The sequence below is a fragment of the Vigna umbellata genome, chromosome 7 (genome assembly GCF_029865625.1).
Source record: "Vigna umbellata cultivar VRB3 chromosome 7, Vumbellata_1.0, whole genome shotgun sequence".
Classification (NCBI taxonomy): Eukaryota; Viridiplantae; Streptophyta; class Magnoliopsida; order Fabales; family Fabaceae; genus Vigna; species Vigna umbellata.
In genome coordinates, this window is record NC_142171.1 from 12,974,831 (window position 1) to 13,000,959 (window position 26,129).

Here is a 26,129-nt window from a genome sequence, read left to right on the forward strand (position 1 = left end):
ATCATGCCAGATGCCTCGGTTCCACTGTCCACGGAAGAGATTTTCACTGTGGAACAAGCATATAAGTCGTTTATCACTTGGCCTAAATTTTTGGTTAAACCAGTTTCTGACCCCTCGGTATGAAATTCTTCTTTACACTTCTCAATTTTAAAGGTTTTTGATGTCAAAACTTATCTTATCTTTTCATGTAACAACAGACGCAGGAACAACAGAAGATTCCTCTATCTGAGGATGACCCTCTTTCTTCATTGCATCTACTTGCTGACATCCTTGATGATAAGCCTTTGGAGGTTCAGTATGATGCTAATGTATTTGGGCATGGCTCTGAGGTCCCAATATACCTTAATAGCCAAGATGTCCGTGAGCTTGCGTCGGGAACACAAGAGTTGAATATTTCAATTATTCAACTATGGACGATGTAAGTCTATGACCAATTATTTATATATAAAATTGATTTATATATCAAGTATCCTTATATCAAAGTTAATTTTTGATTTCAGGTATATGTTTGGGGTCGCTAATAAGTTGGGGCGTTCTGATGATTATGGATTCATTGATCCCCAAGAAATTCATGAATCAAATGATTTTGACCATATCAACATGAGTCTGATAAGAAGTTTTGGAAGGGGCAAGAAAATATACTTTTTGCCTTATATATCCGGGTAAGTGAACTTTGTTAACATAATAATGTTCCATATGTGATTTTAATATTTAATAGTTACGTTATTATGAATTTCAGGCGCCATTGGCAACTTCTTGTTATGTCTGTGCAAGACAACTATGCTTTGTGGTTCTGCTCATTGCACAGGCCTCCTCCCACACAACTCAGACAAGCAATTGATTGGTAAGAACCTCAATGTTTGGACTTTCTTTGTTATATAACTGAATGCTAAAACATTTTTTTATATACAGTTCTATTCCAGCAAGTATGATGATGGACGGGAGATCAATTGCTAAGAGTAGAAAGATTGCTTGGATTTCTCTCAAGGTTTGACATATGCTAAAGTCTGACTTTGTTATAATTGTTTTATAACAAATGTTATTCACTAACTATTATCAACTGTGATGATATATTGTAGTGTAACAGACAAAATGGGTCATATGAGTGTGGATACTATGTAATGTATTGGATGACCCATATTGTTCGTTCTCACATCACAAGAAGCTGGGAAACGGTAATATTTAACTTTAACAAATTTTGATTTTTTAACAAATGTTGAATTCATATACACTAATTAAAATGAATTGTCTTTTGCAGAGATTCAAGACTACTACACCAGTTCCTGAGAAGTCACTACTATTCATTAGGAACGATGCTGCGAAGTATATAGTTAGATTATACAATAGCTCTTAGATTTAGATTTAAACAATGCATTTGATTAGATAGAATTTTCTTAGACTCTCTACTTTATTTGATGTTGAAATACATTTGAACATGTGTTTGTTATGTTGAAATTGAATTTCTGTAAATGTTTTTATATGCAGGTCTGTTTTTGTGGTAATGGATATCACAAAAACAGACCTGCAATTTTAAAAAACTGCAGGGGAATATGCCGCGGTTCTAACCACAACCGCGGCATATAGTGCTTCGTTTTTTTTCACAAACGAGACATATGGCCGCGGTTTTGACACTAACCGCGGCATATTCGTCGGCCTATATGCCGCGGTTCAACCGCGGCATATTCGTCGGCCTATATGCCGCGGTTCAACCGCGGCATATAGTGCATTTTTTAATTTTTTTTTAAAATTTTTTTTAGGGTTTAGGCAGCGGTTCCCTAGACAACCGCGGCATATTCCGCAGACTATATACCGCGGTTCGAACCGCGGTATAAAGTGTCTGACTTACTACCGCGGCTGAATATGCCGCGGTTCAAGAACCGCGACGTATAGTGAAAATGAACCGCGGTAAAAGCCCTTCGCTGCACTAGTGATACAATAAAAGTTATAACACAGTTTCAGAAGAGTACACCAGTTCAATTCAAACCATCCTATATACTAAAAATCCAAAATACCGTACAAAATCGCACGACAGTCCAAAATTCAACATGCATCAGATTCAAGCAATAAATTCAAAGAAAAATAATTAGCTCCCCTCACCTGGTGGGTTGCTCAACACAGTTCACAGATGCTCTAACAGTACCCCTACACCGTGCGAAACTGTACAGAACCTATAAATCACCAAATAGGTGCTAGACTTTAGCTCTTTGAGTCGGAATAAACAGAGAATGAAAGATAAAATCACACAGGGCACAAGAAATCAGAAAATGGTACAACCTAGGACAAGAACAGTGAAGGGAAAGAGGGAAAATCTACTTACCCGCTGGAACGCAAAACCAATCAGATGGTTTCGTAGCTCTTGACTCCAGGAACAAGAAAACACCACCAAATTATGATTCAATCGGTGGAAATGACTGGAAACCTAGAGAGAAGTCAGAGCACTTGAGTTAGGGCAAAGTTTCTGTTCTAGAGAGAGGAATCTGTGAAATGAAATCTGGCTTGCAAGGAAAGAGCCTCTCCCAAGGTTCAAGTGTCCTTGGATCAATGGACCTAGCTTGTCAAATAGCTTTATAAAATCTTCGTACCATTACACTTAGTATCCTAAGTGATGAAATAAATTTTTATTTTTCATTTTTGAAAGTGAAGACATTAGAAAAGACAGAGAATGAGGCATGGAATCCGTTGACCGTTTCTTTGCCCCCAAAAATCCATAACGGTAATCAACCTGTCTTTCTTTCCTTCTTTTTCTCTCTTCACTTCCTCTGCCCCAAACACCGACACGCAGCCACAAACAAAAAATTCAACACCAAACCAAAAAAAACAAAAAAGATTTCACTCCAGAGATACCACATCCATCCCCAACCCCTGTTTTCGCGCCAATGCACCGCCATGGGACGCCGGAAAACGATGACGATGGACTGGGACGGCCTTGGCGATGTTGACGACGATGATGCCTTCTTCGAGTCATACAGCCGCCTCTCCACCGCCGCCCCCCTCGACCTGGCCTCCTCCTCCGACGATGACGACGACGATTTCGACGACCCCCGCCTTTCCTTCGCCTCAGCCATCTCCTCCGCTCCCTCGCGTCGAAACAGCCTTTCTCCCACGATGGATGCTGCTCAAGATTACGGCGTATGGATGGCGGCCCCCATCTCAATTGACGAGCGCCGAAAGCGTTTGCTCCACGGCATGGGTCTGGACGACGACAAAGAGTTCTCGAAAACCACGCCCGTGGAACTCGGTCAATCAGTTTCAAAGCCCACCAACTCCATTTCCTCCGAAAAATCAACACTTCCGTCTACTTGCGCTAATCCCGTTACCGTTACACCTATCGTGTCAACGACGCCGATTACTGATTCAACGATGCCGGTTTCTGAGACAACGACAGCCGTTGCCGTTTCGACAGAGAAGATGTTTTCAGAGAACTCCTCTCATCAATTAGTTCTTGTTCGTTCGCGATCCGAGGGAGACATCGAGTTGTTCTCGTTGGAGAGGTCGAGAAGAGAACATTTCATCGGAAAGTGTTCGAAGCAGAGGTTGACGAGAACCGCGACGGAGGTGTTCGTCCACCGCGCTCCGCCGGGAACGAGAAACAGAGCGGTGTTGAGGGATTCCGACGAAGCACCGCAGTCCAAGCCGAAAAGCGCGAAAGTTGAGGATTCGGGAGTGCGAGCGTTTTTCCTGATAAAGAACTTGGACACGGGGAAGGAGTTTATTGTGAACGAATGCACCGAAAGCGGTGCGTGGAACAGGCTGAGTGATTTACAGACGGGGAGGCAGTTAACTATGGATGAGTTTGAAAAGACGGTGGGGAAATCGCGCGTGGTTAACGAGCTTATGCGACGCAGTACGAGGAACGAGAATTTGTCGCGGAAGCTGACTTCGAGTTCGTACATTTCAAGAAGTTTGAGGATGAGCAAGAGAAGAGGGGTTGCATTTCTGAAGAACATAAAAGGTGTGGCGAGTGGGTTCATTGGGGAGAGAGAGGCTGTTGGTAACGCAGCCGCCGCAACGGCGGCGGCGGAGAAGAGTCAGTGGGTGCGAGTGCGGCAGAGCGGGAAGTCGCACAAGGAGGTTTCGGCGTTGCATCTGTGTCAGGAGCTTCAGGGGCACGACGGGTCGATTTGGACGATTAGGTTTAGTTTGGATGGGAGGTTTCTGGCGAGTGCAGGTGAGGACAAGGTGATACACGTGTGGGAAGTGCAGGAGTGTGAGCTTATGTCGTTGAGGATCGACGAGGGGAGTTTCACACCTATTCACCCTTCCTTGCTTGCCTCCAACGACGGTTCGCCTTTCTCTCCGGCGGCGGCTGACAAGAAGAAGAAGGGCAAATTCGGAACCAAAAAGGGCCCCGCCATTCCTGACTATGTTCATGTTCCTGAAACTGTCTTCTCACTGTCCGACAAACCCTTCTGCACTTTCCAAGGACATTTGGATGATGTTTTAGATTTGTCATGGTCGCGATCTAAGGTACTCCTTGCACCTTCATGCTTCCTGCTAGACAGATGACCAAAATCACAAAATGGGTATAGTTTTCTAAAATTAATTAAAATAACTAACAGAAAAACTGTTTAGTTTTAAAATAATCAGAAACTTACTTTTTTCAAAAAAATAATAACCTTAGCCAACCCTACAGAATTAAAAAAAATCCGTTTACTTTATTATAAATAATATTGAGCAACGTTGAAAAATAATCAAATACGAATAAATTCATTTTGAAAATAACTTAAAAAACTAAATAAATAAAAGAAAATGATATGTTACAACATTTTTCCAACATCGTCTAAAATAGTAAAAAAAATAGTAAAAAGAATTTATCATCATCATCGTCTAAAATTCATGTGAAATATCTTTTAGGATACAAAATTCATGGTGTATTATTGCATGCAAGAAGATAATTAGAACCTCAAATTTGATGGGTTATAATTTTGAACTGTAGCTACTTCTCTCATCTTCAATGGATAAAACGGTCAGATTATGGAACTTGGAGACTAGGACTTGCTTGTACAGGTTTCCCCACAGTGACTATGGTGAGAGTGAGATGTTTGAGCCTCTGGAGCACGATTTTAATATTCTTTATGATTTTTATGCATATTTAGTTATATATGGATATTGCAGTAACCTGCATACAATTCAATCCTCTCAAAGATGATGTTTTCATAAGTGGTTCGCTGGACGCTAGGGTTAGATTATGGAGCATTCCTGAACGCCATGTTGTGGATTGGATTGATATCAATGACATGGTTACTGCATTGTCGTTTACACCTGACGGTCAGGTATTGTTTTCTTCTTAGAATTTCTTATTGGTTGTAATCAGATTTATTTAAATACAGTAGTAGTTTCTCCATAATTTCTTAAAGAATGATAACAGATATACCATTTGATAATACTATTGGTCGACAGCATTATACCGAATGATACCATTCGATAATACTACTGGTCGACAGCATTATACCAAAAGGTATCATTCGGTATAACGCTCTCGAAGAATAGTATAACCAAACCCTATATCAGATAATTCTCATTTAACATATCTTAAAAACTCGAAACGGGATAAAATTCTCTTATATAAAAATAAAACAAAGATATCTGTAAAAGAGGGTATCAAAATTAGATTGAGACAGGAAGAACACAATAGATAAAAGCAGAATTCATTCAGGTGTTTCTCAAGTTTAACTCATCAGCTTTAGCTAAATTATTTTATCGTTGTTTCAATAGGTAGTTCCATTAACTTGATGTTAACAATGAACAAAAGAAATCTACTCGTTGATTTTAATGTTCCAGAAGATTTCATTAAAAAAATAAAAAGAACAGAAAAAAAAAACATTGGAGAATTGTTGGGAAATTGAACAAAATATGTGAAAAGATTTCTCTGTATAATTTAAAATAGGCTCAAGAAAAAAATAAATAAAAGAAGATAATAACTGATAATATTTTTAATATGAAAAACTCATTTAAAATGTGAGAAGGAAAAACAATATGATCAAGTAATAATAAGATCTCAACTATGAAAATAGGATTACAAAAACATCTCTCTTATCAAGAAGATAACATGCAAACTCATTCTTTAGATGACTTACAACAATCTCACTAATAAATTATAGAAACTCTCTTTTCTTTCTCAATTAATTATTAACTTACTATCATTCTTCAACTTATTAGTTAGACTACTCAACTACTTCCAAATCTCTCACAACCACAATTTATAGTGAAAGTTTGAAGTTCTAGATAAAGAATGATAGTGAATATTAGATGTGCTTCACCTTTCCAAAAATGAATATACATCCCTTAAGAGTAAAAAAAAATAATTTCAAGACCTTAGAATAAACCATTTATTAGTTTCAATGGAATTGTATCCGTTAATCAAGAAGAGATGGATTTCCAACAAAGATCTAACCAAACCTATCATAAAAATATATCTATATCGGACGTATAGACAAAAATACCTATTATAAGAAAAACTATGTAAGTAGTGATAGGTGAAAAAAAATTAACCAATATACCACTAATAAATTAAAGCTCAATAATCAAATTCTTCAACATATTAAGAGATATAATTTGCAAAAGGTTTTAAAATTCATTAGTGCTTTTTACAAAGTTTGAAAGATTTAGTATTAGTTTTTTTTAGTCTATTCTGACCCGGTTTTCTTAACTTGAACGGACTTATCGTCAGAATTACAATCTTTACTCTTATCAAACATATTAAAACCATTTAAAAGACTATTTTCAATTCTTCTGCGAAACAAACTTCTTTAGACGTCAAAAAATTAGAAACTATATCATAATTATAATAAGGTGAATCTAAATTATAAACCCTATAAACTGGTGAAATCCTCATAACTATTGATTTAGAATGTTAACATCTCAGCAAATTTCAAAATATTAACATTAAAAGCTCCAAAATAAATAAAAAACAGACAGTTTTTTAAATATTAAAGATTAGCTACGCATATGCAAAAGATGAGAAAGGAATCCATAAAACAAGATGAAACTAACTCTTTTTGGGTGCACATAATAATCATATTTAAACCTAGATAATAACGTGATAAACAAAATCAAATACTAATAATGCATTAATTTGATCTTTGTTCATATTTTCTCATTATTTCAGGGTGCTATTGTTGGTACCCACAAGGGCGGTTGTCGTACATATAGCACAAAAGGTATTAACTACTTGACTTCTATTCTTTATATCTTTATCTCTATTGAAACTATCTTGTAATCTAAATAAAAATTTAACACATCTTATAAATCATTTAAACTGAATATATCAAGCTGTTAATTCCCATTTCCTTATGGTAAACCAGATTGCAAACTAACTCAAACAGGAACAATTGAGATTTCACAAAAGAAATCCCAACTAAGAAAAGTCACTGGTTTTCAGGTAATTCTTATTTTCATGTGCCACAAGCCAGAATGGATTTGATGCAGGGAAAACAAATTTACTGGCCTTTTGTCTGTACAATTGTTTTCTTTTTTATTTTTTTAATAAATTTTCATCTTTGAGAGTCTTGCTCAAGAGATGGTTAGATATAATAAAAGAGAGAAAACAAGTACATTATGGGAAGATTAAGTTAAGGCTCGTATAGTTACAAAGTAAACAATATTCTAAACAAATATAAATTTTAGCATTTTTCTTTTAAAAAGTTAAATATGTTTTTAATTTTTAAATTTAAATACAAAATTAATTTTCGTCAATAATAAAAAAAAATTATACGTAAAATTACATTTGAAGTTACGCCTGAACTGTTTATACTTGTTAGTAATTTGAGGTTGTGAAAGAAATAGTTGATGATAGAGAAAATGTAGAGATAGTTGAATGTAGAGAAAATGTGGAGATAGTGGAATGTGGAAGTAGTAGTTGGAAGAAGTGTTGTAGTTGTCTTTAGTTGTAGTAGATGTTAGCTTCTTACAAATGGTAGATGTTGGCTACATCTTGCATCAAATGGTAGAGTTCATGAGTATTTATAGACCCATAGATTATTCTAGAACATACTAACCACAACTTATGTGGAATGTAGTAGATTTTTACCTATGTAGAATATTTTTGATTTTTCTTCCTATCTTAGGCTTTTCTACAATATTCTAGAACTTGTATTACATTTCAATTCTTCTATCTAAGGAGCTTCTACATTCTTCTTGAATTTGCATTACACTTTAATACTCCTCCTTAATGCAAATTCGATAACTCCAAGCATTATGCACAGTAGTTCAAATCTTGGCTTTGGTAACATATCTTCAATTTGATCTTCTTCCTCCATTGCCTTGACCATAGTTCTTGCTTTAAGGCTTCTTCATAACAGTTAGGCTCAATCATGGTCATATTGCAAGTTTCATATATGTCTACCAAAGATCTTACTCTTCTTGGACTAGATTCAGGTGAAGAATCTTGTTGTGGAGGTGGAGAAAGTGTACCTGAATTTTCTGCCTCTTCTTGAGTTTCTTCTTGAGATTGTTGCACTGGAAGTAGAATGTTGCTTTTAACAACTTTTTCTTCTTCCCAATTCCAAGAAGCCTTTTCATCAACTTCAACATCTCGACTGATGATGAGCTTTTTTGTTTGTAGGTTGTAAACTTGATAGCCTTTTGACTGTGTGCTATATCCCAAAAATATTCCTTGTATAGTCTTGTCTTCAAGCTTGTGCCTCTTTTGATCAGGAACATGTATGTAGCAGATAGATCCAAATACTCGTAGGTGTTTAGCTGATGGCTTTCTTCCACTCCAAACTTCAATAGGAGTCTTGTCTTGGACTGCCTTAGTTGGACATCTGTTTAGAATATAAACTGCAGTGTAGACTGCTTCAGCCCAAAAAATGTTAGGCATACTTTTCTCTTTCAACATTGATCTTGCCATCTCCATAACTGTGAGATTCTTTCTCTCTGACACGCCATTTTGTTGTGGAGTATATCCAACTGTAAGTTGTTGCTCTATGCCTTCATCTTCAAAGAATTTGTCAAACTCGCGAGATGTGTACTCCTTGCCACGATCACTTCTAAGTACTTTTATTTGTTTTCCACTTTGCTTCTCGACAAGGGCCTTGAATTTCTTGAATACTCCAAAAACTTCTGACTTTGCCTTTAAGAAATAGACCCATGTCATTATAGAGAAGTCATCAATGAAGAGGATGAAATACCTATTGTTATGATGTGAAGGTGTTCTCATCGGTCCGCAAACATCGGAATGAATCAACTCCAATAAGTCTTTTGCTCTCCGTGCTTTGTCTGTCGAGAATGGTAATCGGTGTTGTTTTCCAAGGAGACATCCTTCGCATGATTCATTATTCTCTTTCAAGCATGGAAGATCTCTCATCATGTTTTTCTGATATAAAAGCTTTAAGGCATGTGTGTTGAAGTGGCCAAATCTCCTATGCCAAAGCCATGAGTCATCAACTTCTACCTTCATGGCAATATTAGTTCCAGGTTTGAAGCTTATAGGAAAGCTTCTATTTCTCTTCTCCATTTTTACTTGGCCAATTTCTATCATTTTACCATCATAAATTTTACATGTATCTTTCTCAAAATGAAGAGAATATCCATTCTCCATCATTTGGTCAATACTTAAAAGATTCTCTTTAAGATTGGGAAAACATCCTTGATGAATTTCGTACCTTTCTTTGTCTCCCCCATTCCTTTGCCTTGAGACTCCACTATGGTTCCATTTCCTAGCCGAACTTTGACATTGACAGATTTATCAATGTCTTTGAAGATACTCTGATCTTTTGCCATGTGATTACTGCATTCATTATCCAAGTACCAACTCCCTTTTCCACTAGGAGATTCTTGATTGGCATAGAATAAGAGTTTCTCCTGATTATCTTCTTCTGCAAAGTTTGCTTGATGTCTATTTTTATTACGACAATACTTCTCCATGTGACCAAACTTCTTGCAATACTTGCATTGAGGTTTTTCATGATTCCAACAATCTTTTTCCAAGTGACTTGTCTTTTTACAGATGCCACATGGAGGATATTTTCCTTGACAAGTAATAGAGAAGTTTCTAGAATTTTCTTTATTTCTAGAAATTTTTTCTCTACTTTTATTTCCTTCATATTCTTTTTTCTGAGACCGTAATTTTCATTTTGATTGAAAAATATTTTCAACCGAGTCTTCTTCATGCATTTTCAATCTTTGTTCATAAGCTTCAAGAGAGCCCATTAGTTGTGTTACTGACAATGTAGTCAAATCTTTTGTTTGTTCAATGATAGTTGCGATTGCATCATATTTTTGGGGAATAGAAATTAAAATTTTCTCAACGATCTTTTTGTCAAGAATATTTCGCCATAGGCTCTCATCTGACTAACTATTTCTTTTATTCTAGAATAGTAGTCTTTAATGGTCTTAGACTCTTTCATTCTTAATAATTCAAACTCTCGCCTTTGAGAATGAAGTTTAACATTGTGTACCTCGTCACTTCCTTGAAACTCCTCTTGTATTGTGTTCCAAGCTTGTTTTGCACTTGTGGCACCAATTATCCTTGGAAAAATTGTGTCATCAACTGCTTATTGAAGAACAAATAAAGCCCTTGAATCCTTCTGCTTGTTTTCTTTCAACTCCTTCTTTTGAGCTGCAATAAGAGTAGAGGTGTCTTCTGGAATAGTGAATTCCTCTTCTATGATATCCCATAAATCTTGAGAGCGGAAGAATGTCTTAATTTTGACACTCCAAAAATCATAATTTTCTCCTTTGAAAATAGGTATTGGAATTGATGATGTTTGATTAGTAGTAGCCATGTGTTGAGAATATATTTGGAAGTAGTAGAATGAGTTATAGTTTTGTTTGAGGTAGTTGAACATTTTATCTACGCCCAGTAGATGATCGAACGTAGCTCTGACACCACTATTAGTATTTTGAGGTTGTGAAATGAATAGTTGATGATAGAGAAAATGTAGAGATAGTTGAATGTAGAGAAAATGTGGAGATAGTGGAATGTGAAAGTAGTAGTCGGAAGAAGTGTTGTAGTTGTCTTTAGTTGTAGTAGATGTTAGCTTCTTACAAATGGTAGATGTTGGCTACATCTTGCATCAAATGGTAGAGTTCATGGGTATTTATAAACCCATAGATTATTCTAGAACATACTAGCCACAACTTATGTGGAATGTTCTAGATTTTTACCTACGTAAAATATTTTTTATTTTTCTTCCTATCTTAGGCTTTTCTACAATATTTTAGAACTTATATTACATTTCAATTCTTCTATCTAAGGAGCTTTTACATTCTTCTAGAATTTGCATTATACTTTAATAATACTATTTCATACATTACATCTCACATGTTAGTTTAGAATATTATTTAATACATTAATGTTGTTTTATTAAAAGAATTATATTAATTTATTTTTAAAGTTTAATGACCAAAATATATTAAAATTTGGAATAAAAATAAATTTTAATTTTAAATCTAATTTTTGAAAACTAAAAACATATTTAACTTTTTGAAAAATTAATACACCAGACTCGAATGTAAAAATAACTCCTCCTGTGAGTTAATATCCATATATTGGTCATACTTGTTTCGTTCTGAGTAATCCTAAAAGTATATGTATCTAATTATTGGCGTTTTGTCATTTCAGTTTGTTCCAGGCAAACCATCAGAAATTCTTGTAACTTCAGCAGATTCAAGAATAAGAATATTGGAAGGTTCAGAAGTAGTTCAAAAGTACAAAGGTGCTGCAAAACATTATCCGAAGTTACCTTTTCACTGATATGATCAATTCTTGCATGAGAACTATTTCCACAGCCCCAGCAACATAAAAAGGTTGATTTAAAATATTGGTGTTGAACATGAACAGGTTTTCGTAATGCAAACAGTCAAATTGCAGCTTCATTTAGTCCAGATGGAAGATATATTATAAGTGCAAGTGAAGATTCTGAAGTATATGTGTGGAAGCATGAAGATCATAGAAGTGCATGCAATGGAAAATTCAAAACTATGCTAGTTACTCGTGCTCACGAGCACTTCAACTGCAAAGATGTTTCAGTAGCAATACCATGGAATTGTACCGTCAAAGGTGATCCTCCGCTAGTGCCAGTGCCTTCCAAAAAGCATTCAAAACGTTCTCTGGGAGGTTCTATTGGTGGGGAAGAAACACCATCGCCATCTTCTGCAAATGGTAGTAAGAAAACTCTTCCACCCCTTCCCAGGAAAAGTATTAGCCTTAACTCAGAAGGAGCTTCAAATTCCCCTAGGGAAGAACTTGCGGCAAATTTGCATGCAGAATCAGGACTTGGAGATTCATTTGGTAACAGTAAAAGAACGATACCTCAGTCTCCAATGAAAGATAATTGCCACACCGCAGAGGAAGATGACCTTGAAGCATTTTCTCGCACAGATTCAGGATTTAGTGCTTCTTTTAGAACTGCATCATCCTCATCTAGGTTTAGTGATGCACTTTCTTCAAGTGGATCATTTTCTTCATCTTATTCATTATTGGACAGTGGCCACATTTCCTCCACGGTTGTTCCTACGGCATGGGGTTTGGTAATTGTGACAGCTGGGTTAGGAGGTGAGATCAGATGCTATCAAAATTTTGGGCTGCCAAGAAGGATTAGACAACCTCATCTTTTTGGAAGCTATAATAGTTTTACTAACACTTAGATGATTTTCCTTTTTCTTTATTCAACATAACTCCTATTTTACAGCAACCATTAGACATCAACATAAAGAGACAGATGGGTGTCCAACACCAGTACACTGTGAAGCATTTAAATGTAGGTTAACAAATTATGTAAATCTTAAAATTTTCTCGAAATTGTTGTATTTAGTGACCATTTTAATACATACATAATTACATCATTAGGGATAACAAAAGATTAGGAATAACAAAACAATTCATATGTGATATTTGCATATAAATTTTTTATGATAGATATTAAATAAATATTCTTAATTGATATACTTATAGATATTGAGTACTGGTATTTTATTAGTGACTTAATAATTGATTGGGTAAAAGTATTCCAACATCCAACCGCACTTACCATTATCCATTAATAATTATTAGTGAATTTTATTTAATTTTTTTTAAATCAATATTCATAATAAAATTATTAGTAAAAAAATATTATTTATTAAAAAATAAATTAAAATTTGACTTCACATATATTTTATATTGTATATTTATTATTATTATACTAATATTAGTAAATAATTAAAGTTTTGATCTAACAGTGGGATGGGCTTATGGGTCATGAGACTAAAACTATAGACAGGTTACAATTCCACAGAGGATAAGGAGGGTTATAAGCAGAATAAGAATTTAAAATAGGTTATTTAGGAGCTGTGGATTATTTGAACTTGATATGATGCAGTGTTTTATGGTTGTTTGAGAACCACACCAGTATTTGAGATTTTAGTACAGGAACTAGGATTTAGTAATTAACATGGATAGTGATGGAAGCCACTTCCAGCTGGAAACAAGCAAGCAGCAGCTTCACGATAGAGAGACTTCCAGTGCAGCGGAAATTGTAGAGAATGGACGAGTTTGACGTGTTTAGATGGGTGGAAGGTAAGTGTATGGGACCTCTCAGCTCAGAAAACCTCTACAAATAAAGGAAGTTAGAAAAAAGAGTAGAGAAATAAAAATCGAAAAGGACTCAAGAGCAATAGGATTGAAAAACAAGTTAAACAATATTTCACTAAGCTCAAAAATAATTTTTACAATATAGAAGCCCTCTTATTTATAGGTGAAGAAGAGCCTTCAATCTGACCTATTTCGAGCCAAGAAGGCTAACTGGCTGGTTCATGCGTGCCATGCCTCAAACAGGTCACCAAAGACCCATGGAAAACATGTCACTCGTGTGCGTGGGCTTCATTATCATATGCAGGATGAGTTGGTTAAGCAACAAACTAGGATTCCTTTGTTGGCCAAGGTAGGGATGTGACATTCTTACAATGACCATTGAAAAGCCAGAACACCCAGGACGTGTGCATGGTGTTGGAGGTATGATTGGTCTTTGGGACTACTTTAGCGCTACACAACGAAGTAGTGAATCAATGAGTCAAGAGGCACTGAGGAAGATGGAGCTCTAAGTGGAGGAAAGGCTCAACCAACGCATGCAATCTATGGAGCAACGATTCATGGAGTAGCTCAAGAACAAAAAGAAATCCAAAGAGCGCTTAAAGAAAAGTTGTAGTCCATGACCCAAGCGACTATGGGGTGGCCCACTAGAGCTCCAATAGGACGTCGTGTGAGCACAAAAGGATCATGCTCTATTGTAGATCCTATTGACTGTAGTGGTCAGTATGAGTTGTTAGTTGATGGGGATCCCCTACACGTAGTGGCTATCAGATGAGTACTTGAAGGACTGCAAACTATTCATGGTGCTCCCTTATTACCTTACCACGTGTGTGTGACGATTGATGAAGTTCATGACCCCCAAGCTCAAGTGCATTTACCAACTTCAGAAATTCAATTTGTGGGGCAGGTCATAGACACATTTATAGTCTGGCCTAAAGCATTGATCATACCACATCTTGCCACACCACAGGTATTATATTTCTATTATTAGTAGTTTTATGTTAAATTTATATATATTGATTGATTACTTTGAAAATATTTATTTCAGTATTACATCTTTAGAAGCAGGCCATGCATCAACATGTAATACATGAAGATGATGACATGGCAAAAGTAGAGAATGATCCTCTAACAAAGCTCATGGCAAAATTATCCAGGTTGTCAAAAGGACTAGTAGAATTGTACTGGGATTTTTTAAGAGTATTTGTCCTCCAATGTCATGTGGCAGTATATTTCAATTTAAATGATGCAATAGAGGTCATTAGGAGAGACAAGATGTTGAATATTTCAATCCTTCAACTATGGTGCATGTAAGATATTTCATTGTCTTCCATACTAATTAAATTTAGATTATTAATTTTTAACAACTTAAATTTCTTGTTATAAGTAAGTGGACACAGTCATTGTGGACCAAGGTCGGTCTTTCATGTACGAATTTATTGAACCTTAGACTATTCAACTTCTGGTAACACACTTGAGAGCAAACAAAATTATTTGCGGACATAGATGGCTGAGTCAAAAAGAGACATATACCTTACGTCGGCGCCATACATTGATGGCACTAGTGCAGTAAAGGGAAACGACAACAATTATTTTCGCCTATCCGCAGCGGTTCCGCAACCAAGGTATATACAGACGAGGTAAAGAGTCTACCACTTTTTGCCTCGACTTTGAACCGAGGCATAAAGGTATATGCTTTTGCCTCGGTTACTGGTGAACCGAGTCAGTACAGGGGGTCTTATGCCTCGGTTTGGCGTTGAACCGAGGCAGTAGAAAGGGTTTTTTTTTTATATTTTACGAAACAATACATTCTTGTGTAGCGGGATATTAGTTTGTATTAATAGATGCGGTACCATTACACACATATAAAACTTTGACTAGGTATCAATCCATACTTCTTCAATGGCCACAAGTCTGGAAATATGGAAAGCAAACATTCAGCTGTGAGTAGGTATCAATCCATATTAATAGATGCGGTTCCATTTTGCACATTCAGCTGCAAGATCAATAGGTGAGCCTATTACTGTGATTCTTTTTCCTTTGATCAATACAACAACAGTTTCATTATCCAGATTGGAGAGTCCATGAAGTGCATAACTTTGCCATCAAAAATAAAAAAAATCAGAAATACCAGCAACGTCTTGAAAATAAAAAAAAGTACCTTTTTAGCTTTTGTAAGAATCAAAGGCGCCAACATTGCGGAAGTTGTCATCCCCAAAAATCAATTTCTTCCCCACCGCCGACGCCAACAACAAATGAGCATCAGCCACCAACTCCTCTGTAGTAATCAGCCATTCCACCCTCCCTTCCAGCAAACCTAGTAAGCAGCGACTCTCGCGTGCATCGCCATCCCTTGCGTTGTCCTAGATGTGTAACCAAAAAGACTAACGCCAGAAACCATCGATCCCATGGCTGTGTTGGCTGTGTGGGTGTCGTGACCGTCATCCTCGCGAGGGGATCTAGACTCGAGGACGGTTGGGGTCGTTGTCGCCCGTCGGAGGTCTCGTCGATGGAGTGGGACTCGAGGACGAGGCCGCACTTGGAGCAGAGGATGGCGCCGGTGGACTGGTCGGGGACGAGGCCGCACTCAGAGCAGAGGATGTCACCGGTGAAGTGGTCGGGGACGAGGCCGCACTCTGAGTAGACGATGCTGTCGGTGGATTGGTCGGGGACGAGGCTGGACGACGCGAGAAAGAAGGCACTCAGTCGCGCTAGGTTTTCGTTGGTTGAACATTTGGGGGAAAATTTCATCCTTAGCATATAAGAAAGGCTTTTATGCCTCGGTCCTTCTTGCCCCCGGGGTAGTAAAAGCTTGTATGCCTCGGTCCTTCCTATCAACCGAGGCAGTATCTTTGCCACCACTGTCGTACCAGATGAAAGGTTTAATTAATATAATATCTTTGGAGTTTATGCCTCGGTTCACCTTGCTAACCGAGGCAGTATTCCCTTTACACATTGGTTTCTTGACAACCGAGGCATATAGTGTTCTAAATATTACGAAATTGTCACCGCGTTTTGATACGCTTCGGTTTTACTGGAACCGAAGCATAATATGCGAGTTAAAAATACGATTTTTTATTAGTGTGGGTATGTGTTACAAAATATAAAATTTGATTAAAGTTTACTTAACTAGTCCACTAACTATTTGTAATTCATCATAGGTCTCATTGGCAACTGGTGGTCATCATTCCAAGACAATGCACAATTTTATGATTTTGTTCCCTACATAAGAGGATGAAATATGACTTGCTACAAGCGTAAGTGTTTCTCCTTTTATGTTTCAAATGTTACGAGGATACGACAAGAGTGAACAACATATCTTCTGCAGAGATTGACTTAGGACCAATGGTCATCTCTTTAGGAAAAATTTTATTACGGTTAAATACATTAATTAGCTTACTTTTGATAGTTTAAGTTTTGGATTGTTTTTTATATTGCTTTAGTATTATAATCACTTGAAAAACATAGTATGTATAATTTTGTAATGTGTTAGGGATGATTTTTTGTATTTCAGGTGTGGTAATATTGTAAAAAAAATAATTTAAAAAAAACAAATTAGATGTTGGTTAATGTCGAAACCGACGTTTTACGACGTTTTTTAATGCAAATCCAACGTCTAATTGCTTCTAATGGTTCACCCAGGAATTTCTAGTTGAGTGAGGCACATGCACGCTTAACGCAAGTCAACGTCAGTTCACGTGGTAACCAACGTCAATTTCGACGTCTGTCTATGTGGTAGCCGGCGTCAATTGACATCCCATAGAAATTCGACATCAAAGTAACGTCTTCTAACAAAACATTGGGACAGAGTTAAACGTTGAATGTCCAAAATAACATACATCAAAGACATTTTTTTACTGTACTGATATAATTTAAACTCTTGTATTCTGGAGTCACTTGTTTTACAGCCTGAGAATATCCTCCAATTGACACATTTTAGCACCCAACTTAATAAATGTCTCGAGACTCAGTATTAACGCTTCATACTCCAATTTCATTAATAATGTTCACGATATCTAATTCAATATCGATAATTTTTGACATAAAGTAATTGTTCAGCTCAACCATAAAATTAGCCACCGCTTGACTTTTAAATGTTTTTAAACTTTCAAAGTGAAATGAAAATTTAGTTAATGTCAACATGCATTTACCAACACAATTATGCTTATTAGGCTTAGATAAAAAAAAAAAAACTCAATAATTTTTCTTTGAGAAGACAATCAGTTCATGAGGTCCTTTAGTAATACTTTAACTTACAACAGGAGTATAAAGTAAACATAAGCATAATTTCTCAATATCACTATATCTCAAGTTTCAACATCACTAAAATCCATCACCAATAGAGCAAGACATTTTAAGTTTTTTAAAAATAATCATGATTTCAATATGAATAAATTAATTAAAGGTTTCGATACAAAGCTTAAATGTAACTGGGCATAACCATTTTCCACGAGAAGTAATCCACAAAAAAGTGAAAAAAAAAATTGTTCTGTAGTCGTAGTCTCTACTTCACCTAAGGTCGTCATTGCGCATATTGATTTTCGAGAAAGAAAAGAAGTGAGGAAGAAAAAAATATACGTAACATTTTAAAATCCTATTTTTGTCGGACCCATAATAGTCATTTAAAAAAAGGTTAATTTATTTTGAACTTCCATAAACGAGAGTTTTTACGCCTTAGATCAATTATAAAAAGTTGTTCTTTACCAAAAATATCATACTTTTTTAAAAGCCTAATTTTTTTATAGTCGGAAATGCAATGTAATTGATCATTCTAACTTTCATAAAGCACTGTTTAAGTATGTGATAAAAATTATATAAAATATTATTTATCACTTCATTAATATTATTATTTCGTTATTTAATCTCATAACTCAAACAATATTTTATAAAATTCAAGCACATATAAATTTATTTTTATATATCAAATATATACAATTCAATAAACTATGTTCCTTGGAGAGCCTTTAAGTTTGTCCCCACCACGTAATCCTTACAAAGAGTGAGAATTATTCTGACCCACACAACTGCAGTCTTTGTTCTTTAATAACTGGCAGAAATAATATTCCCACTAGCACACTGCTGCTACCATCTGTGGCATCTCCCAAACCAGGGCTCAGATTGTTGCAGAAAAAGGCTGGTAAGAAGTCACTCTCATGTCACCCTCTACTTTGTCTCATTTTTTTGACTTTCAGAGACAATTATGCATTCACTTGCAATAGAAAAGCTCTTACGTCCATATCCATTCTACCACGCTCACAGTTTTATAGCCATACGGGCATGCCACTATCTCATCAATGCTGATTCCTTTGTTTGTTCTCTGTGCAGTCGTTGAATTCTACTCTTGTTGTGTTGCATTGGTCAGAGGGTATATTCAGTGAATGATAGTTTTTCTTTTTATTTTTTCCTCAAAACAGAGACAACCTTCTATCCGAGTTCTCAAATTATATTTCATACCATCAGTTTTGTATATTTAGAATATATATATAGTATAATAAAATAATTGATTTTATAATATGCTAGAAATCGTTGCATCGATCCTAATCCTCTCAAGGATTTAATTGTATTAATTCCTTCAATCAATCCAATCAACTTAGGTGACCATTAAAGATAAAATATAGGTTTAATCATTCACTAAGTCCCTATTTTCGCATGGAATCTCAATTTCGTCCCTTTCTTTCTGAAAATATCAATTGGGTCCCAATTTTATGAAAATTGCAACAAATCGATCCTTTCCGTTAAATTGGCTGGACGGCGTTAAAAAAATTGATGAGTGGATGCTGTGATGACGAACGAACGCTCGTCCACCAGCGAACGAACGCTCGTTCACCAGCGAACGAACTCTCGTCCACCAACGAACGAACGTTCCACACTGGACGACCGTTCGTTCCACACTGGACGACCGTTCGTTCCACACTGGACGACCGTTCGTTCGGTGGTCGACGAGCGTTCGTTCGCTGGTGGACGAGCGTTCGTTCGCTGGTGAACGAGCGTTCATTCGCTGGTGGACGAGCGTTCGTTCGTCATCTTAGCATCCACTCAAATTTTTTTAACGTCGTTTGACACTATTTAACGGAAAGGATCGATTTGTTGCAATTTTCATAAAATTGGGACCCAATTGATATTTTCAGAAAGAAAGGGACGAAATTGAGATTCCATGCGAAAATAGGGACTTAGTGAATGATTAAACCTAAAATATATATGCTTGATTAGTTAGTTATTAAATAAATTCAAATGAAATCAACTAAATTACATTTTTATACAAAACATTGAATTTTTAGTTATATTAAAAATAAAATATATCAAGTTATATTGGACAGATTATTTATCCATTTATATATTAAAATAATAATTATATTTCGTAAAACATTACAGATTATTTATCTATTTATGTATTAAAATAATAATTATGTTTTGTAGAACATTAAATGTAATAGTTTTCTTTTTTTTTTATGTGGAATGAAGCACCTATTGACTAAAAAAGGGATTGAGTCTTAGGTTGGTGAGTATTTTAACACCGATACTCTTGTTTCTACTATTTCATTTCCGTATTGTTCATACCATTCCAAGGTAATTCACTCAAACACAGTAATGGTTTTGCAGGTATCATCTCTATCCCCTTATACTCACTCTCACTCACATACAAAGAAGGTTTTAAATCAATTCACTATGAGTGTTTTTGGTTTAACTGTCATCATCTCTAACAGTGTTTTTGGAACGTGTACTGATTGAAAAAGAGAAGCACACTAAAATTTGAAGAGATATTATCTACGAAAAATAAGTTTTTCATATTCTGTATCTTATGTTTTTTTACGTACCCTTTGGCTGGTTTTGAGGCAATGCAGGAGGAAGAAGGGTGGCCTTTGGGTTTGAGACTATTGAATGCAAGAATTGGGTTAGCAGGAAATGGTGATTTCTCTGGTTCAGTTTCCTTCAGCACCATTCTCACCGCTTCTCCCACCCCTTCAACTCATTCTTCATCAGATCTTGACACACAGGTAAATAACTTTCTGTCAACAAACCTATAATGGTCAAGCTAAACTTTTACACATTCTGTCTCGTTTTAAAGTTCATTGACGAATTTTTTAGAGTTTTTCAAACAGTCATTGTAACGTTTCAAGCAGGGATTTTAATATTAACTTAACTTTACAATAAATGACACAATATATAATGTGCATTAGTATAACTCTAATAAATGTGGGAAACCTTTGTGGAAATGAAACACAAGTAATACCCACGAAACGCTGTTGCTTAATCGTTCATTCAATATATTATGTGACTATGATTTTGGCGATCAGACTTGCCATGACTATTCATCTTCTTGTTGTTCTCTTTTGGATTCTCAATCTCTTCGGTGTTACCGGTGTTGCTTGGTTCCCATGGCCCAGAACATGGTCTTGCGTTGAGACAAAATGCTTCTGATTTGACTTCTGTGTCTTTAATTTTGGTTTATAGGTTGTCATATTCAAGTACAACTCAATTAAAATATTCCTTTAATTATTAAGTCAAGTGAAGAATTATTCCCAACTGTATTTAATATCATTCTGAAAAATATATTTAATGAATACGAAAAATGAGTCAAAAGTTTGAGAAGTCGTTTTCTAAACACAAATCAAAAGCATAACGTCTAATGAGCACGACCATTTTCCATAGACTCTTCGTAGAGTAATTCAAAACTTACTATAATATTTGACAGAAGTAATTTCAAAGGAAATTTTAGATTGGATTATGCATGTTCATATATAGCATTGTTTTCACGGGTCATTTTTCTAACTTCGTATTGCTCGGTTAAGTCCACTGCATCATTCTTCCGTGACAAGAGCATCACGCTTGGCAGCCTCATGGGAATTTCTAGGTTTTTAGAAGTCTCAAGGAGATCAAGCAAGGGAAGATTGGTGCAACCCTCAAAGAACAACGAAAATAATCACAAGCTGAGGCCTTGGTTGTTCTCACTTTGTTCAAAGCTAACTACTGATGCAGTGAGCGTGAGTGCTGCTGCTCCCTCACTTGGTAACAATCTTCTGTCAGAAAGAAAAGCTGCAAATCATAGAAGGAATAATCATTGTTCAACCATTTATGGACATAATGACTTGTTCCCAGTTCAAGAGTCGAAATCGCCATTTGTTGGTCGCCACGTTGCTCATAAAGCGTTGGAGCAAAGCAACGGATATGGAACAGCAGTAACTCTGTGTTGTCTGTGCAGATAAATCGATGCATGATGACCCTTTTGCTTCTCACTTTCTTCATATTTCGTTCCATGGATCTTGGATTTCTTTATTTGTTGCTTCATAATCTCAAACTTTTATCATATGTTTTGTTTGGTCACTAAGTTACAAGTAGTTGGAATAATTTATTTTAACTTCGTACTATACGCCAAGTCTGCTACACACTACAGTTGCCACGGATGAATGCAGTTCATCACGAATTGAATATAACATAGGCTTCCGAAAATAATCCAGAGCTTACTTTTCTTGAATTCAATTGTCTCCGCCCAGACAATGGAAGCTTACAAAATTTACAATAATTACGAACCATTACGAATAGAGTTACATACTAGTATATAATTCTATCTTCCTGATATTATATTTGGTGATGATCAACAATTATAATAAGAATAAATAATGATTACAAATAAATATTACTATAACATATATTGTGTTTTTAGTATAATAACAAATTATATTTTAGTATAACAATTTTAATTCTTATAGTTTTTTTTTAATTTTGTAGATGATTAATATAATTGATCACGTGTTGAATGCTTAGTAATTTTATATATGCTTATTAAATAGAAAATTAATATTAATATTCAAAACATTTCAAAAGAATCACTCAAGATTAATGGTATATTAACGTTAATATTTTCTTTAACAAATACACATGTAATTATTAAAGATCAAATACTTATTCAAGTACCACATTCATTAATGGAGTTCAAATAAAATTAAAATTTTTGAACTAATTCTATTTATCTTTTTCTTACTATTCTAAAACTTAAATATGTCAATATATATTGTGTGGAATGAACTATTTATCTTTATAACAAACGTATAATAATAATAAAAAATACTCATGACTGACAAAAGAAAAATATTTCATTATCAAACTATAAAAGAAAAGATGTTGTAAAGAAGGTAGTTCACAAGATCGTATTTGATACATGAAAAATAAGAACTGACGTCATGATAAAAGAAATTTTTTAAATCACTACTAAAAATGAGACTTTGAGGTCAGTTTCCAACATAAGGTTTAAACTTTTAACATCAGCTTAAAATTGTTATAATAAATCTTGCTTAAAATCATTATAACATACCGGGAAGTTATGTAGAAGGTCAACCGAGCATTGTAACATATTTAGGCAGGTCATGCAGCACGTCGATCGAGAATTATAACAGATCGGGCAGGACATATACAAGATTGATCGAGTTGTTAGGAAGCTTGACTAAAGATGTTGCTTAAGTTAGTAGGTGACCATTTAGTTGACTAACACTAGTGCAATCACTGCCTCGGTTATTTTTTCAAATAGACACCGGTTCTATAACCGGTGTATATGCACACGAGGTAAAAAAAATGGATTTTTTAACTCGGTCCTGAACTGAATCAAAAGATTTCAGATTCTGACTCGGTTCAAAAACAACCGAGGCAGTAGAGTCTTTTAATTTTTTTTATTTCCAACGAGATCAAAGTTTTTATGTTTGTTTATTTGGTTAAACTTCTTTCTCTTTTCTGCAATTCTTTTCATCCATGTCTTTGCACAAAATTACTTTTGACAATCAAAGAAGAAGGGGAATAGGAAGCAGAGAGGACAGACGGGAGATAGAGATCCAAACCAAAAACAAAAAATCAATGCATTTCGCCATCTACCTGCAAAGAAAGAGAACCAAAAACCAAAAATCAAAAACCAAAAAACGCAGAAAAGGGTTTCCGCCATTGCAGCCGCCGTCGCGGGCTCTCGCCGCACCGTCGCGAGCTCCCTCGTCGCGCCGTCGGAGTTCTCTCGCCTCGCCGCACCGTCTCGCACCGTCGCCGCACCATCTCGTCTCATCTCGCCTTGCCGCACCGTCGCCGCACCGTCCTGGGGATGCAGAGGGAGAAGCCATCTGGTGAGAGAATGATTGATGGAATCCTCCTTGACGTAGTCTTCTTTTTGTATTTTTACTTTTCCTAGCTTAGCTCTTAAGGAGCATGGGTTACTATAAATACCCAACTCCTCTCTTGTATTAGGACTTTTGAGATTAATGAGAATTAGACTTTCTGAAATAGAAACTATTCTCTCTTGAAAGTCAGGCTAGAGAGTCCAAAGACTACCTCTAGCCACCTTCCAAGCACACTCTCATTCTTCCATTTCTTCAAACTTCACGGTGCTTCTCTTTCATTTCCACGCTGAGCGTCCACTGCCACATCTGGCACGCGTCAGCTGCCAGTACGTCTCCAGCTTCCTTGCATCAGCCCTCTTCATCCCCGCGTTCTCTGTCGAACGCATCACTTTCCATTTTCCCACTCTCGCATCCACATTTCTCTCATTTTCCACTTTGAAGAAACCTCATCAGCTAGGGTTTTCTTCTTGAGTGTATCACCATCTCAGATCCACGTCTCTTCCTTCGTAAGTATCATTTTTCTTTATGAATATACATCTCCTTCCATATTTGCACCTCATCTTCACCGTTCCTTCGATTTCCACCGATTAAAAACCTTGTTCTCCGATTCAATCCATTTTCCACCGTTCAATCTTCATTTTGAACCGATTAATCGGTTCATTTTGTGTTTTCCCTTTTTCTAGGGTGCCATCGGTCAGTCTAGGGTTTTTTGGTCCGAATAGAGCACGAGTTTAGTTTTCCTTCGAGTCAATATTCGATCTCGTGTTCTCGTCATCATTTTCAACATTCCGCTGCGTATTCTTCGTCGGAGAAGCTTCGAGGAGGTCCGGTTCGTGTTCGCACAGCTTCAATCGACCTCTCCTCGGGCGTTCGTCCATCAAGTGGTATTCAGAGCAAGGTCGAACACGCTTCGAAGGTAAGTATCTCGTTAAGTGTTTCGCGTCTCTGTTTCGATTCTTGTTTCAGTGTTATTCGCGTCTCTGTTCATTCATCTTGTTCTGTCTCGGTTTGATTTTGATTCTGAGTTTGTTCTTCAATTTTTCGCATTGTTCATTATCTTCATTGAATGTCTTGTGTTGATTTCGCATTTGTTCAATTTTTGCGTTTAGGTTTTCAAGTTGATATGTTCACTATTATGAGTTTCGTGTTTTGATTCTCTTCATATCTGTTTAGGTTTCCAAGTTGCGTGTCCTGTGCTTGAGTCATTATTTTTGAGTCTTATTATCATTTTAATTCGGTGCAAGTTTTTGTTTGAGTCTTTTATGTTTTGAAATCTATTTCTGTTTCTGTCAAAGTCATGTTTAGTTGCTTCTTTTGTGTTTAATTCTTTGTTGAATTTGCTGTTTGAATTTTGTTTTTTTTTATCTGAGATGCTGAATTAATTGTTCAGTTGATGCACACCATATGAGCTATGATACATCATTGTGAGCTCGGGTGCATGCAAAAGTGACATTAATCTCAGATCTGACTGGCTGATTGAAGTATAATCTGTTTTGAACTTAGCATTGAGATGCATCTGATTGATTGAGCCAGTACCATGTGCATACTATATAAGCAATGAATTGCTTTGGCAAAGCTTGGTTGCACTGACAAAACTCCAGTAGAGTCTCATTTGCAGTTGACCGATCTGCATTGCTTTGCTTGAGTCTAGTTATTTTTGTTTCAAATCTGGTTTAGCACATAGATCATTGCTAAATATCTCTCACTGTTGATTTAGTGTCTTGTTCAAGCTTGAGTTGCTGTTTCTGGTTCAATTTAAGTGTTCAAAGGTCATTTGATTCATTAAGTCAAAATTTGAGTGGAAGAGTTGCTTAATTTGAGTATTTTGGGGCTGATTAAATCAAATTTTGATATAGTGTGTTTCTGCATCTATTTGCTTTATAAACAAGTTTGTTTTGGTTGTTTGAAACTGATGATGCAAAGAAACCATGAGTTAATAGCTGCCCTAAGACTTTTAACTCTTTAAACCACCAAACTTTTGGCATTTTTCATTCACAAGTTGCTAGTTGTTTGCCTTTTCTGAAATTTGTGGAATTGGTGCATTTGAAATTGAGTTGTCATTGCAGCAAAAGCTTGGTCATTCTGTTTACATGTGAAACAATTCAAAAGAAACATTTATATAGTTTTAAAAAGCTGACAGACCAGTGCAATTGACTTTTATGAAAGCAAATGCATTAGAAAAGCCTTTTCTCTTAGGCATTTTATGGAACAGTTTCAACCAATTCTGAACTGAATTTGAATTTGGTGCAAATGCAACTTGTTTGGGTTTTTTTTTATTTGTTTTTAAAATCTTTTCTAGAGCTATTATTAGGTTCAGTTTGAGTGCTCACTTTCTTCAAAGCTTTGTTTCTTGCTTGTCTTGGTTGATAACTCTGGTTTTGTCTATCACATACATGTTCAATCTATTCTGCTGATCTTAATTTGAAGCTTTTAATTGCTTTATTCATCTGATCTAGAGTTTTCTTAAGCAATAGACCTGCTATGCTATCATTGTTTTGTGGCTGTCCTGTTCTGTTCTGGTT

General features: G+C 35.9%; 2 protein-coding genes across 2 annotated transcripts; both read left to right on the top strand.

Annotated features, from left to right (window-relative positions):
* Window positions 1-2,702: 2,702 nt before the first annotated feature.
* Window positions 2,703-12,591, top strand: LOC124822868 (uncharacterized). Its single transcript, XM_047294940.2, has 7 exons — window positions 2,703-4,467; window positions 4,937-5,027; window positions 5,116-5,273; window positions 7,109-7,160; window positions 7,305-7,381; window positions 11,567-11,660; window positions 11,786-12,591. Exons 1-7 carry the CDS (start codon window positions 2,887-2,889, stop codon window positions 12,589-12,591), a joined length of 2,859 nt encoding a protein of 952 aa, XP_047150896.2. The 5' UTR covers window positions 2,703-2,886.
* Window positions 12,592-19,975: 7,384 nt separating this feature from the next.
* On the top strand, window positions 19,976-21,879 carry LOC124822869 (uncharacterized). Its single transcript, XM_088095015.1, has 3 exons — window positions 19,976-20,113; window positions 20,356-20,508; window positions 21,304-21,879. Exons 1-3 carry the CDS (start codon window positions 20,102-20,104, stop codon window positions 21,715-21,717), a joined length of 579 nt encoding a protein of 192 aa, XP_087951141.1. The 5' UTR covers window positions 19,976-20,101; the 3' UTR covers window positions 21,718-21,879.
* Window positions 21,880-26,129: the final 4,250 nt, after the last annotated feature.

Coding starts and splice junctions, on each gene's coding strand:
- LOC124822869 (XM_088095015.1), top strand. Junction 20,509..21,303: donor CATCAGATCTTGACACACAG/GTAAATAACTTT, acceptor TGCTCGGTTAAG/TCCACTGCATCATTCTTCCG.
- LOC124822868 (XM_047294940.2), top strand. CDS start 2,887: ATGGGACGCCGGAAAACGATGACGATGGACTGGGACGGCCTTGGCGAT. Junction 5,274..7,108: donor CGTTTACACCTGACGGTCAG/GTATTGTTTTCT, acceptor TCATTATTTCAG/GGTGCTATTGTTGGTACCCA. Junction 7,382..11,566: donor GAAAAGTCACTGGTTTTCAG/GTAATTCTTATT, acceptor TTGTCATTTCAG/TTTGTTCCAGGCAAACCATC.